This window comes from Loxodonta africana, chromosome X, assembly GCF_030014295.1.
Source record: "Loxodonta africana isolate mLoxAfr1 chromosome X, mLoxAfr1.hap2, whole genome shotgun sequence".
NCBI classification, from domain to species: Eukaryota; Metazoa; Chordata; class Mammalia; order Proboscidea; family Elephantidae; genus Loxodonta; species Loxodonta africana.
In genome coordinates, this window is record NC_087369.1 from 71,853,211 (window position 1) to 71,868,820 (window position 15,610).

Below are 15,610 nucleotides of genomic sequence, written 5' to 3' on the forward strand. Positions count from 1 at the left end.
TTATTTTAATTATTAATTTGATAGAAAAAAATAAGTTTTTTCCTTTGTAACAGTTTTTCTACTCTGATTTTAAACTCCACAATAGCATCCTAGAAGTCATGTATTCTGAGCCAATCCACCAAAGTTGTCCCACAACCTGTTAATTCTTCGTCCCTAAGGAGAAAAAAGTTTTGTAAAACTAAAAATTCTTCCCCATTGCCTTACCACAATTATGCTTTATTTCTGTTTGAGAGAAACCCAATATGTCTGAAATAATGGTTGTAGGTTGTAGGTGTGACCACATCTCTGGCCATTACGGAGAATCAGGCACACTGATAGTGATAGAGCTAGTGCAATATTTTGGTGTTTTTCTTCCCCCCCTGTTTTTCAGATTGCACTCCATCACATTGCCACTGTGGAGAAGTTGCCCATCACTAACCTGGGCTGTCCCCCGATCCTCTACTGCAAGAACTTCAAGGTGGCCCACTTTGTTTTAGATTCTGACATTGTATGCCATGAAGTTTGTATTTCATTGCTACAGCTTTCTCAGCCAGGTACTTATTTTTTTTAAAACCATTTTGAAGTTTTTTTTTTTACCTCAGACTGGCATAGCGGAAAGATCATGGCGTATAGTTAGATCAGGGCTTGGGTCTGGGCTCTGCCACTTACCAGCTCATGATATTTGGGCACGTTATATAACCTCCAAACTCATCTTCCTCACCAGCAAAATTAGGAATAATTTAACAAGCCCCCTGGGGCGTGTTATGAGGCTTAAATGCATTTATGTATTTTACCATGTACTTTTGGTACATAGTAAATGTTTAATAGATGGTATTTCCTTCTTTCTCCCTCTGCCTTTTAAGTGTCAACTTGTAAATTTTTCAACAGTTCGGGAAGGAAGACTGCTTTGGAGCAAAAATTGTTTCTTGTTGTCCTGCAAGCTTTATGTTTGCACCAATGTTCCCACATCTATCTTCAGTACCAGCTAGAAGACAAGGGCAGTATATCAAAGTTCCTCAGTAGCGCATTTGTCCCTGCCTCCTCTAGCCTCACCTCCTCATCCTCCCGTCCCTACCTCCAAACAGGTGATCAGCTTGTAGGTGACCAGCTTCCTTTGGTTTTAGTCTGTGGAATTTCCATTCTCTTAAATTTCCCCTCTCCTTTTCTTCCCCCCTTTCCCTAGAATAATTCTTCAGTGTCTGCTGGTATTTTATTTACAAAGATTACCAGTTGGCTGGATCAGCACTCTGGAAGGCTCCATCCATCTCTGGAAAAGTTGTTGCCACATAAATTGGTCGAATTAGTTATTGATTGTATGTTGCATCTTGTGAAGGGAAAAAGCAGGATTGACAAAAAAAAGAAGATATGGCCATTTATCAGCTAGAAGCTGGTATTGGCCTGACAAGTACACTCTTAATATGATATAACATGTTACAACAAGTGGTGCAGGACATTGAAGCCCAGTTAAAAACTTGGGGTAAGGACTGCTCTTCTAGCATGTGAAACCCAGAAGCCCTAGTTCAGTCCATTACACAGCACTCTTTTTTACAGGAAGCCAGGCAGAAAATTCCTGTTTTGTATTGCTGTTGCAGAAAATGAAAAGATTTTGAAAGAAAAATATTCCAAAGCAATATTCCAGTTCTTGTTTTTTTTACATAAAAGCAGGCTCGTACACAAAACACTGTTCTTTTCTGGGTCTGTTTGACAAACATCCCCTTTGGAAGAAGAAAATCTAGCCTTATGCATTGTTTGATGATCTTTAAGTTTCTCTCATCATTACTTTGTTTTCATGCCTGTCTCTCTTCCCCAGCATTATCTGAAGATCTTTATGTTTTTTCTTATAATCCCGAATATTCAAAAAAAATGAGGGAAAATAGATGGAAACTGATTGACCCGATATCAGACTTTGGGTGTATGTGAATACCCGAAAGGTACTGGACCATAACAGATGCCAACAGGAACTATGAGGTAATTTTATAGTTGTTATCATTTTGGTGCTATGATATATCATTTAACTAAAACAGCAAAATAACAGCAAACAAGGTTTTGAACAAAGAGAAGAAAAACACTCATAATCTCTCCTTTTCATTTAGCATTCAATCAACCAGCATTTATTCACTGGGTTAGAGATCTCATGCATAGGGCGTTTGGGGAGCCTAAATGAGGGATATGGATCTCAGATGGGGAAGCCAGAAACAGCCCGATGCTTTGGGCAAGAACCTGGAGAAGGAAATTTAGCGTTTATACAGGGGGAGAAGGAAGGGTATCAAGAAATGAAACCAGATCATAAAGGGCTTCATGGCCAAATCCAGGAATTTGAACATTATCCTAAAGATAGTTGAGAGCCACTAAACTATTTTAAGCTAGGAAGGAACATGACTATATTTGTATTTTCAAAAGATAACCTTGGTATTGGTGTGGAGAATTGGTTTGCTGGTGGTAAGAATTCAAGAGAATGCTGCAAGAAGTGATAAGAACTTGAATTAAGGCAATGACTATAGATGGAGGAGGAGATGGATTTAAAATATGTCTATATGAAAGAACCTGGTGGCTGATGACTGATTAAATGTGGTTGGGAGAAAGAGGGAGAAGTTTAGTATGCACCCCATGTTTCCTGGTTTCTGGCTTAAATGAACAAGTGAGTAGTGGTTACATTCACCAAGATAAGGAGCACAAGAAGGACAGACAGGGACTTCAGTTTTAACCTTGAGTTCAAGGTGCTTAAAAATATATAAGTTTTTGAATGAGAAATTAATTTGATCTGTAAACTTTCACCTGATGCACACACACACACAAAGATATCAAGCAGCTAGCTATTTGGACATTTGGGTCTGGATCTCAAGAAAGAGATATGGGCTGAATATAGAGATGTGGAGGTGTGTTAGGGATCCCCAAGACTATCCCCTAGGTTCAGTGATTCACTAGGAAGATTCATAGGACTCAGCATATAGTCATACTCATGGCTATGATTTATTACAGTGAAAGGATGCAAAGCAAAATCAGCAAAGGGAAAGGCATATGGGGTGAAGTCCGCAAAAAAACTTCACAAGCTCCTAGAGTCCTCTCCCAATGGAATTACACTAGAGATGCTTAATTCCTCCAGTGCTAAATTTTAACAACATGTATGAAACATTTTCTACCAAGGAAGCTCATTAGAGACTCAGTGCCCAGAATTATAATTTGGAGCTGGTCACATAGGCACCCTCTGGCTAGCGCATACCAATATTCCAGAGTCCCAAAAGGAAAGCAAGTGTTTAGCATAAACCACATTGTTTGTACAAACAGTTTAGGCAGAATGAGCAATGCTTGTCAGTTAGGGAATGGTGGGAACCCTCCCAAATTCCAGGTTCCCAGATGCCAGTCAAGGGCCAGCCTTGTAAGTTGGTCTTTTAAAGTATCACAGTCAGGCCTGCTATGTTAACTCTTTTCTGCACAGGAAGTCATTGCTATTTAAATAATATCCCTGAATTGTTAGTTCTTATGGCTATTTTCATCTTTTTACTATCATAGTGAGAATAATTACAATGACTTCCTGGAAATACAGCTTCGAATATCCAGTAGTTAGGAGGATTCATGAGCTGTCATTTAGCAGGGCCACCTGAGAGGTGGCTTGTTAGGGTCATTCTTGAGGGGAATGGGTAAAGATGGGGCAAATTCTCTCCAGTTCAAATATGTGTCTAAGTCCCCCAGATGAGATCTGAAATATCCATATTGGACCCTTGGATGAGTATTGCCTTCTGAACTGAAAGGAGAAGCTCCATTCATCTCTCCTTATATGACCTGCTTCTCCAAAGTCTAAGTCCAGGTAAGGAGGTAGGTAGGGAACGTTTTCTCTTTCAAAGGGTCTGCTTTCTACAGACGTTGACTTTAGTAAGTTACAAGGAACATTTTTTATCTCATCTGCTTTGAGCTTGTTCTGCTTCTTCGTTTTTAATTTTTTGATCCATTGTCAGATGTTAGGATGTATTCTTTTTTTAATAATTTTTATTGTGCTTTTTTCTAAGTGAAAGTTTACAAATCAAGTCAGTCTGTCACATATAAGCTTATATACACCTTAACTCCATACTCCCACTTACTCTCCCTCTAATGAGTCAGCCCGCTCCCTCCTTCCACTCTCCTTTCCTGACAATTTTGCCAGTTTCTAACTGTCTCTACCCTCCCATCTCCCCTCCAGAAAGGAGATGCCAACACAGTCTCAAGTGTCTACCTGATACAAGTAGCTCACTCCTCATCAGCATCTCTCTCCTACCCATTGTCCAGTCCCTTCCATGTCTGATGACTTGTTTTTGGGAATGGTTCCTGTCCTAGGCCAACAGAAGGTTTGGGGACCATGACCGCCGGGATTCCTCTAGTCTCAGTCAGACCATTAAGTATGGTCTTTTTGTGAGAATTTGGGGTCTGCATCCCACTGATCTCCTGCTCCCTCAGGGGTTCTCTGTTGTGCTCCCTGTCAGGGCAGTCATCGGTTGTGGTCGGGCACCATCTAGTTCTTCTGTTCTCAGGATGATGTAAGTCTCTGGTTCATGTGGCCCTTTCTGTCTCTTGGACTCATAGTTATCCTGTGACCTTGGTGTTCTTTACTATCCTTTGATCTAGGTGGGTTGAGACCAATTGATGCATCTTAGATGGCTGCTTGTTAGCATTTAAGACCCCAGATGCCACACTTCTAAGTGGGATGCAGAATGTTTTCATAATAGAATTATTTTGCCAATTGACTTAGAAGTCCCCCTAAGCCATAGTCCCCAAACCCCCGCCCTTGCTCCGCTGACCTTTGAAGCATTCAGTTTATCCCGGAAACTTCTTTGCTTTTGGTCCAGTCCAGTTGAGCTGACCTTCCGTGTATTGAGTATTGTCCTTCCCTTCACCTAAAGTAGTTCTTATCTACTAACTAATCAGTAAATAACCCTCTCCCACCTCCCCTCCCTCCCCTCCTCGAACCACAAAAGTATGTATTCTTCTCAGTTTATACTATTTCTCAAGATTTTATAATAGTGGTCTTATACAATATTTGTCCTTTTGCCTCTGACTAATTTCACTCAGCATAATGCCTTCCAGGTTCCTCCATGTTATGAAATGTTTCAGAGATTCGTCACTGTTCTTTATCGATGTGTAGTATTCCATTGTGTGAATATACCACAATTTATTGAACCATTCGTCCGTTGATGGACACCTTGGTTGCTTCCAGCTTTTTGCTATTGTAAACAGAGCTGCAATAAACATGGGGGTGCATATATCTGTTTGTGTGAAGGCTCTTATTTCTCTAGGGTATATTCCGAGGAGTGGGATTTCTGGGTTGTATGGTAGTTCTATTTCTAACTTTTTAAGAAAATGCCAGATAGATTTCCAAAGTGGTTGTACCATTTGACATTCCCACCAGCAGTGTATAAGAGTTCCAATCTCTCTGCAGGCTCTCCAACATTTATTATTTTGTGTTTTTTGGATTAATGCCAGCCTTGTTGGAGTGAGATGGAATCTCATCGTAGTTTTAATTTGCATTTCTCTAATGGCTAATGATCGAAAGCATTTTCTCATGTATCTGTTAGCTGCCTGAATATCTTCTTTAGTGAAGTGCGTGTTCATATCCTTTGCCCACTTTTTGATTGGGTTGTTTGTCTTTTTGTGGTTGAGTTTTAACAGAATCATATGGTCGGAGATGTCATACCCGAAAATTCTTTCCCAATCTGTAGGTGGTCTTTTTACTCTTTTGGTGAAGTGTTTAGATGAGCATAGATGTTTGATTTTTAGGAGCTCCCAGTTATCAGGTTTCTCTTCGTCATTTTTGGTAATGTTTTGTATTCTGTTTATGCCTTGTATTAGGGCTCCTAACGTCCCTATTTTTTGTTCCATGATCTTTATCATTTTAGTCTTTATGTTTAGGTCTTTGATCCACTTGGAGTTAGTTTTTGTGCATGGTGTGAGGTATGGGTCCTGTTTCATTTTTTTTGCAAATAGATATCCAGTTATGCCAGCGCCATTTGTTAAAAAGGCTATCTTCTCCCCAATTTACTGGCACTGGGCCTTTGTCAAATATCAGCTGCTCGTATGTGGATGGATTTATATCTGGGTTCTCCATTCTGTTCCATTGGTCTATGTGCCTGTTGTACCAGAACCAGGCTGTTTTGACTACTGTGGCTGTATAATAGGTTCTAAAATCAGGTAGAGTGAGGTCTCCCACTTTTATCTTTATTTTCAGTAATGCTTTACTTATCTGGGGCTTCTTTCCCTTCCATATGAAGTTGGTGATTTGTTTCTCCATCACATTAAAAAATGTCATTGGAATTTGGATAGGAAGTGCATTGTACGTATAGATGGCTTTTGGTAGAGTAGACATTTTTACTATGTTGTCTTCCTATCCATTAGCAAGGTATGTTTTTCCACTTATGTAGGTCCTTTTTAGTTTCCTGCACTAGTACTTTGTAGTTTTCTTTGTATACGTCTTTTAGATCTTTGGTAGGATTTATTCCTAAGTATTTTATCTTCTTGGGGGCTACTGTGAATGGTATTGATTTGGTTATTTCCTCTTCGATGTTCTTTTTGTTGATGTAGAGGAATCCAAGTGATTTTTGTATGTTTATCTTATAACCTGGGACTCTGCCAAACTCTATTAGTTTCAGTAGTTTTCTGGAGGATTCCTTAGGGTTTTTTTGTGTATAAGATCATGTCATCTGCAAATAGAGATAATTTTACTTCCACCTTGCCAATCCGGATGCTCTTTATTTCTTTATCTAGCCTAATTGCTCTGGCTAGGACCTCTAGCACAATGATGAATAAGAGCGGTCATAAAGGGCATCCTTGTCTGGTTCCCGTTCACAAGGGAAATGCTTTCAGGCTCTCTCCATTTAGAGTGATGTTGGCTGTTGGCTTTGTATAGATGCCCTTTAATATGTTGAGGAATTTTCCTTCAATTCCTATTTTGCTGAGAGTTTTTATCAGGAATGGGTGTTGGACTTTGTCAAATGCCTTTTCTGCATCAATTGATAAGATCATGTGGTTTTTGTCTTTTGTTTTATTTATATGGTGGATTACATTAATGGTTTTTCTAATATTAAAGCAGTCTTGCATAAAAAAAATTTTTTTTTTTTTTTGGTCATGGTGGATTTTTTTTTTTTTGATATGTTGTTTAATTCTATTCGCTAGAATTTTGTTGTGGATTTTTGCATCTATGTTCATGAGGGATATAGGTCTGTAATTTTCTTTTTTTGTGGTGTCTTTACCTGGTTTTGGTATTAGGGATATGGTGGCTTCATAGAATGAGTTAGGTAGTATTCCGTCATTTTCTATGCTTTGCAATACCTTTAGTAGTAGTGGTGTTAACTCTTCTCTGAAAGTTTGGTAGAACTCTGCAGTAAAGCTGTCTGGGCCAGGGCTTTTTCTTGTTGGGAGTTAAATCTGTTTTTTTGTTATGGGTCTATTTAGTTGTTCTACTTCTGATTGTGTTAGTTTAGGTAGGTAGTGTGTTTCTAGGAATTCATCCATTTCTTCTAGGTTTGCAAATTTGTTAGAGTACAATTTTTCGTAATAATCTGATATGATTCTTTTAATTTCAGTTGGGTCTGTTGTGATGTGGCCCATCTTGTTTCTTATTTGGGTTATTTGTTTCCCTTCCTGTATTTCTTTAGTCAGTCTGGCCAATGGTTTATCAACTTTGTTAATTTTTTCAAAGAACTAGCTTTTGGCTTTGTTAATTCTTTCAATTATTTTTCTGTTCTCTTTAATTCATTTAGTTGAGCTCTAATTTTTATTATTTGTTTTCTTCTGGTGCCTGATGGATTCTTTTGTTGCTCACTTTCTATTTGTTTAAGTTGTAGGGACAGTTCTCTGATTTTGGCTCTTTCTTCTTTAAGTATGTGTGCATTTATCAATATAAATTGTCCGCTAAGCCCTGCTTTTGCTGTGTCCCAGAGGTTTGGATAGGAAGTGTTTTCATTCTCATTGCATTCTATGAGTTTTTTTATTCCCTCCTTAATGTTTTCTCTAATCCAGTCTTTTCTGAGCAGGGTATTGTTCAGTTTCCAAGTATTTGATTTCTTTTCCCTAATTTTTCTGTTATTGATTTCCACTTTTTTTTAACTTTTATTGAGCTTGAAGTGAACGTTTACAAATCAAGTCAAACTGTCACATATAAGTTTATATACACCTTACTCCGTACTCGCACTTGCTGTCCCCCTAATGAGTCAGCCCTTCCAGTCTCTCGTGACAATTTTGCCAGCTTCCAACTCTCTCTGTCCTAGGAGACATAAAGGATCAAGCAGCACTTTCAAGGGCTGGTCCTCTGCTCTCGTTGCTCCCAGCCGCGCTTTGGCGCTCGGGGTCGGAATCCGCCCGGGAGGCGCCCGCAAGCCCCACCGCGGAGAGCTCTCCCAGAAGTTTTGATAGGAAGTGTTTTCATTCTCATTGCATTCTATGAATTTCTTTATTCCCTCCTTAATGTCTTCTATAAACCAGTCTTTTTTGAGCAGTGTATTGTTCAGTTTCCAAGTATTTGATTTCTTTTCCCTAATTTTTCTGTTATTGATTTTTCCACTTTTATGGCCTTGTTGTCTGAGAAGATGCTTTGTAATATTTTGATGTTTTGGATTCTGCAAAGGTTTGTTTTATGACCTAATATGTGGTCTATTCTAGAGAATGTTCCATGTGCGCTAGAAAAAAGAGTATACTTTGCAGCTGTTGGGTGGAGTGTTCTGTACAGGTCTATGAGGTCAAGTTGGTTGATTGTAGCAATTAGGTCTTCCGTGTCTCTATTGAGCTTCTTACTGGAAGTCCTGTCCTTCTCCGAAAGTGGTGTGTTGAAGTCTCTTACTATAATTGTGGAGGTGTCTATCTCACTTTTCAGTTCTGTTAAAGTTTGTTTTATGTATCTTGTAGCCCTGTCATTGGGTGCATAAATATTTAATATGGTTATATGTTCCTGGTCAATTGTCCCTTTAATCATTATGTAGTGTCCTTCTTTATCCTTTGTGGTGGATTTAACTTTAAAGTCTATTTCGTCAGAAATTAATATTGGTACTCCTGCTGTTTTTTGCTGGTTGTTTGCTTGATATATTTTTTTTCATCCTTTGTGTTTTAGTTTGTTTGTGTCTCTAAGTCTAAGGTGTGTCTCTTGTAGGCAGCATATAGACGGATCGTGTTTCTTTATCCAGTGTGAGACTCTCTGTCTCTTTATTGGTGCGTTTAGTCCATTTACATTCAGCGTAATTATACGTAAGTAATTATATATATAGATAAGCAACTATAGATAAGTACGGCGTAAGTATAAAAAGTAATTATAGATTAGTGCTGTCATTTTAATGCCTTTTTGTGTGTGTTGTTGACAATTTCATTTTTCCACTTACTTTTTTGTGCTGAGACGTTTTTCTTTGTAAATTGTGTGTTCCTCATTTTCATAGTAGTTGACTTTATGTTTGCTGAGTCTTTATGTTTTTCTTGGTTTTTATTTTGAGTTATGGAGTTGTTATACCTCTTTGTGGTTTCCTTAATATTTACCCCTATTTTTCTAAGTAAAAACCTAACTTGTATTGTCCTATATCGCCTTGATTCCCTCTCCATCTGGCAGTTCTATGCCTCCTGTATTTAGTCCCTCTTTTTGATTATTGTGATCTTTTACATATTGACTTCAATGATTCCCTGTTTTGAGCGTTTTTTTCTTTTTAAAATTAATCTTAATTTGTTTTTGTGATTTCCCTATTTGAGTTGATATCAGGATGTTCTGTGACCTTGTGTTGTGCTGGTATTTGATATTATTGGTTTTCTGACCAAACAACTTCCTTTAGTATTTCTTGCAGCCTTGGTTTGGTTTTTGCAAATTCTCTAAGCTTGTGTTTATCTGTAAATGTTTTAATTTCACCTTCATATTTGAGGGAGAGTTTTGCTGGATATATGATCCTTGGCTGGCAGTTTTTCTCCTTCAGTGCTGTATATATGTCATCCCATTGTCTTCTTGACTGCATGGTTTTGGCCGAGTAGTCTGAACTTATTCTTATTTGTTCTCCTTTGTAGGAGACCTTTCTTTTATCTCTGGGTGCTTTTAAAATTTTCTCTTTATCTTTGGTTTTGGCAAGTTTGGTGATAATATGTCTTGGTGATTTTCTTTTTGGATCAATCTTACATGGTGTTTGGTGAGGATCTTGGATAGGTATCCTTTCGTCTTTCATGATGCCAGGGAAGTGTTCTGCCCAAGATCTTCAACTGTTCTGTCTGTATTTTCTGTTATCCCTCCCTGTTCTGGAACTCCAATCACATGGAAGTTATTCTTCTTGATAGAGTCCCGCATGATTCTCAGGGTTTCTTCATTTTTTTAATTCTTTTTTCTTATGTTTCTTCAAGTATACTGGTGTCAATTGACTTATCCTCCATCTCCCCCACTCTGCATTCCAGTTGCTCGATTCTGCTACTCTGACTTCCTCTTGAGTTGTCTAATTCTGTAATTTTACCGTTAATCTTTTGGATTTCTGAATGCTGTCTCTGTATGGATTCTTGAAGCTTATTAATTTTTCCACTGTGTTCTTGAGTAATCTTTTTGATTTCTTCAACTGCTTTATCAGTATATTCCTTGGCTTTCTCTGTAGATTGCCTTATTTCATTTCTGAGGTCATCCCTGGTGTCTTGAAGCATTCTGTATATTAGTTTTTTATATTCTGCATCTGGCAGTTCCAGGATTGTATCTTCATTTGGGAAAGATTTTGATTTTTTAATTTGGGGAGTTGTAGAAGCAATCTTGGTCTGCTTCTTTATGTGGTTTGATATCAACTGCTGTCTCTGAGCCATCTATAAGATATTGTAATGTTTTATTTTATATTTGCTCACTGAGTCTTATCTTGTTTTGTTTTCTTTCAATATATGTAGATGGGCTACTAGATTGCGCTGTCTTGATTGTTGTAGCCTTTGAATCACTTATGTCCTGTTACCAGCTGGTTTGGGCTGTTACCAGATATATAAGCCTAAGAGTCCATTCACTATTCTTGAATAGAATCAGCTTAGGTGTTCTGATTTTCAGTTACCAAGTGTGTGGTGTAGACTGTCACCTATTAACTTAGAGGAGTAGTGGTGATAGTTGTGTGCACCAGATGCTAGTAGCAGCAGGGGGTCACACTCCGGGGGTGCAGGATGGTGACCGGCTTCCTCTACGTGCCAGTGAGGTAGGTGTGTCTCTATTCCTAAAGCACTTCAGTGGGTGGTTTCTGCAGCTTTACCTCAGGCACCCAGTGCATGTACCTCTAAAGATTGGTAGGTGTCAGTATCCTCGGACCAGTCTGGCAGGTGGCTGGGTAGTTTGGGTGGAGCTTCAGCCCTCAGTTCCCAGTTGTGGATCAGTGAGGTCTCTGTTTAATAGGTAGAGATATCAGACCTGGAACACTTGTCTTTCCAGTGCTCTGCTAAAACAATTACAGTCAGATCTCTATCAGAATTGCCTTTGCATTATAATAACCACCTTGCTCAGTGTAGGGATGAAAGCCCAGGACTGTGGACCTCATATGCTTGGCTGGAGCTGGTTCTATATTGTTATTCCAGTTTAGGGAAGTCAGGGAAGGGTGTTTGGTCCCTGGATTTTAGTAGCTGCTTCTCTCAGGCCAGGAGAATGGATTAGTAAAAGAAAAAAAAAAACACAGAGCACTTCACTCCCTGGCCCAGGAAATTCCAATGTTAACAAAGCCGCCTGGGGAGGGAGGGGAGGGATCATATAGATAGGAGAGAGTGGTACCCAGCAATATAGACAAAGTTACTTATTCTGCTTGGGGATGACTGTTTTATCTGAGATTCCCGAGGGGCGTGCCGCCTGTGTGTGCTGTCTAGGTTGAGATTGCTTCTGAGGGTCAGGCCCGTGTCCAGTGCTTGTGCTGTCTCAGAACCCGTGGTCAGCTCCTCTGCTCCCAGTCCAAAGCCCAGCGCCAATGTTCCTCTGCTGGACACTGCACTCCCGGCTCCAAAACCAGTCGCTGCCTCCCGGTGATCTCTCCTCCTGTCAGTTGCGTCGTTGCGCTGCCTGCATGCACTGGTTGGGCTTCCCCCGAGGTCACTTCAGGGGGCTAGGGCTGCGTCCCGTGTTTGCTCCGTTTCAGGAAGCCGTGCTCAGCTCCCCTGTGCCCAGTCCAAAGCCCGGCGCGAAGGTTTTCTGACTGGGACGCTGGCTCCAGGCCCCAAAAACCGTTGCTTCTTCCCCGTGGTTGTTCGTTCTCTCGTTAGCCACGTCAGTGTGCAGTCTGCTTTTGCTGGCTGAGTCTCTATGGAGGTTACCCCAGGGGGCTAGTGGTTAGGGCTGTGTCCTGTTCCTGCCCCACTTCAGGAAGCCGCAATCATCCCCGCCACTCAGTACCCGGGAACTGCAAGGGCTCAAGGCTGTGGAGCCGGACGCTGGTTCCAGAAGTAGTCGCTGCTTCAGTGTGTGGCTTTTCACTCCCTGTCACTCAGGTCAACTCTTTAGATCTGTGTTTGATGGTCAGGGTTCGTAGATTGTCATGTATGTGATCGATTCACTTGTTTTTCCGAGTCTTTGTTGCAAGAGGGACCCGAGGTATCTTCTACCTAGTCAGCCATCTTGGCCCCACCTCTTATTTGTCTTTTTGCAGTTGAGTTTTTGCAGTATCATGTTCACTCTAGTTTTGATTTACTTTTCTCTCACAGCTAATGATCATGACCAGTTCCTCATGTATCTGTTAGCAGCCTGAATGTCTTCTTTGGTAAAGTACCTGTTCATATCCTTTGCCCATTTTTTCTTCTTTTTCATTGAACTTTAGATGAAGGTTTACAAAACAAACTAGTTTCTCATCAATTAGGACATATATTGTTGTATGACATCGGTTAACAAATCCCACAACATGTCAACACTCTCCCTTCTCAACCCTGGGTTCCCTTTTATCAACTTTCTTGTTCCCTCCTGCATTCCAGTCCCTGCCCCAGGGCTGGTGTACCCCTTTAGTCTTGTTTTGTTCCATGGACCTACTCAGTCTTTGGCTGAAGGGTGAACCTCAGGAGTGGCCTCATTAGTGAGCTGAAAGGGTGTCTGGGGCCATACTCTCAGGGTTTCTCCAGTCTCTGTCAGGCCATCAAGTCTGGTTTTTCTTTTTGAGTTAGAATTTTGTTCTACATTTTTCTCCAGCTGTGTCCGGGACCCTCTGTTATGATCCCTTTCAGAGCAGTGAGTGTTGGCAGCTGGGCACCATCTCGTTGTACTGGACTCAGTCTGGTGGAGGCCATGGTAGATGTGGTCCATTAGTTCCTTTGGACCATTCTTTCCCTTGTGTCTTTAGTTTCCTTCATTCTTTCTTGCTCCGGAAGGGGTGAGACCAGTGGAGTATCCTAGATGGCTGCTCACAGGCTTTAAAGGCCCCAGATGCTACTCACCAAAGTAGAATGTGGAACATTTTCTTTATAAACTCTTACGCCAGTTGAACTAGATGTTCCCAGAGACCATGGTCCCCACAGCCCTCAGCCCAACAATTCAGTCCCTTAGGGAGTTTGCTCTGTCTGTGGAGCTACCATGGACTTGCCTTGTACAGGATGCACTGGCTTCCCCAGTACTGTGTACTGTCTTACCCTTCACCAAAGTTGCAACTTATCTTATGTTTATTAAGTGTTTTTCCATCCCTATTCCTTCACTCCCTCATAACCATCAAATATTGTTTCTTTTTGTATGTAAACCTTTTTATTAGTTTTTACAGTAGTGGTGTCAGACAATACTTGTTGTTTTGTGATTGACTTATTTCACTCAGCATAATGCCCTGTGCTGAGTTCCTTTTGTTCATGGATTTCTTTTGTTTTTGTAGATTTTGTTTTTATTGAGAATTTATGTTTTTTCTTCTTTTTTTGATGAGTAGGTTTGTTACCATTCTTTGTCTTACCTTGAAATTTACCCTTATCTTCCTAGGTTTGAACCATTCTTTTATTGGTATTGCCTTGCCTTCCTCTCCATTAGAGAGTTCTGTACCTGTACCGTTTATTCCCTCTTTTATTTTTCTGATGTTGTTGTCATTTACAGATTAAACTCTCTGGTTCTCTGTTGCAATAGTTTTGGTTTTGGATACTCCTTGAGTGTTCATTTCCTAGGTTGTTATCTGGCTGGTACAATCTTGCATCCTAGATTCAGGCTGTGGTCTGATGTTATTTGTTTTCAGAACGAAGGACTCCCTTTAGGAATTCTGGTAAGTTTGGATTGTTTTTTACATATATCCTTAATTTCTGTTTATCTGGCAATGTCCTAATTTCATACCATATTTGAATGAAAGTTTTGCAGAATATATTATTCTTGGTTGGCAATCTTTTTCTTTCCAGGTTTTTTATATGTCATCCCATTGCCTTCTTGCCTGCATGGTTTCTGCCGCATAATCAGAGCTTATTCTTATTGTTTCTCCTCTGTATGTGACTTTTTGTTTTTCTCGAGCTACTCGCAGGAGTTTTTCTTTGGCTTTGGCTTTAGCCAGTTTGATTATGATATGCCTTGGACATTTTCTTTTGGGGTCTATCATATATGGGGTTCATTGAGCTTCTTGGATGGTCAGCTTTCCATCATTCACGGTATTAGGGAAGTTTTCTGTCAGCAATTCTTCAATGATTCTCTCTGTTTTCTGTTTTTTCTCCCTGTTCTGGAACTCTGATCACGTGCAAATTTTTGCATTTGATTGTATCCCACATAATTCTTGGGGTTTCTTCATTTTTCTTCATTCTTTTTTCTGATTTTTTCTCAGAGTTGTATCCAAGTGCTTGTCTTCAATTTCACTGATTCTGTCTTCCTTTATTTCAAACCTCCTCCTCAGCCTTTCTATGACACTGTCCATTTCTGAAATCTTGTTATCTTTTGGATTTCTAATTGTTGTTTTTGTATGATTTCTAGTTTTGAGTTTATTTCACCATTTTGTTCCTGTATTACTTTCCTGAATTGTTCCATTTCTTTGTATTTTCCACAAATTTGTCTTCCTTTTCCAAAAAATTTGTCTATTTTTTCCTCACTTTTGTCTGCTTTTTGCTTCAACTCTTGGATTGCTCTGAGTATTAGAGATTTGAATTCCATGTCTGATAGTTCTATTGCATTTTCTTCTACTGAAAAGTCATCCGGTGTTTTATTTTGGTGGCCTACCAGAACCATCCTGTCCTGTTTTTCTAAATGTTTTGATATTGTCTGCTGCCTCCAGGACATTCTGTGGTTATTTTCTTCATTTCTTGATTGTAGATTTGTTTGTTTTGTCCTGCTCTTTTGTTTTATTTGGTTATGTCTGAGCAGGTGGGCTGCGCATTCTTTGTTGTTTGCTCGTCTCTCATCACGACACTTTTCATCTCCTTTTCCAATGGGCAGGCCATTCATTCAGCTATGGTGCAGTAGAGCAGGTCCAGCTGAAGTGAATGGGCTGGGATAGGTTGTTTGTGGCATGTACTAGGGCTAACAGGGCTGGCCAGGAATAAGTGCTGGGCAGGTTGCAGTAGGCCAGTCTTGTGCAGATCAGAGGTGTGATGTTCAGTGCACAGTGCAGGTAAGCAGGAAAGGGGGGGGGAGGTTGTTATGTGTGGAGCTAATAGGGGTGTGGGAAAAAGGAGAGAGAGAAGAGAAAAATAGGGGCCAAATACAAACAAGCAAAGAAAGAGAAAAAGAGAGAGAGAGAGCACTAAGGAAGCTTCCCTTTCGAGTGCAGTGATGAGAAATTGA

General features: G+C 40.0%; 1 protein-coding gene across 1 annotated transcript in view; it reads left to right on the forward strand.

The window, feature by feature from the left end:
- Positions 1-370: 370 nt before the first annotated feature.
- Positions 371-15,610, forward strand: part of MTMR8 (myotubularin related protein 8) — a 154,255-nt gene continuing 139,015 nt past the window's right edge. Inside the window, 2 exon segments of the mRNA XM_064278442.1 lie at positions 371-533; positions 1,790-1,947. Of these exon segments, the coding sequence (XP_064134512.1) occupies positions 1,843-1,947 (105 nt within the window). The 5' untranslated portion in view covers positions 371-533; positions 1,790-1,842.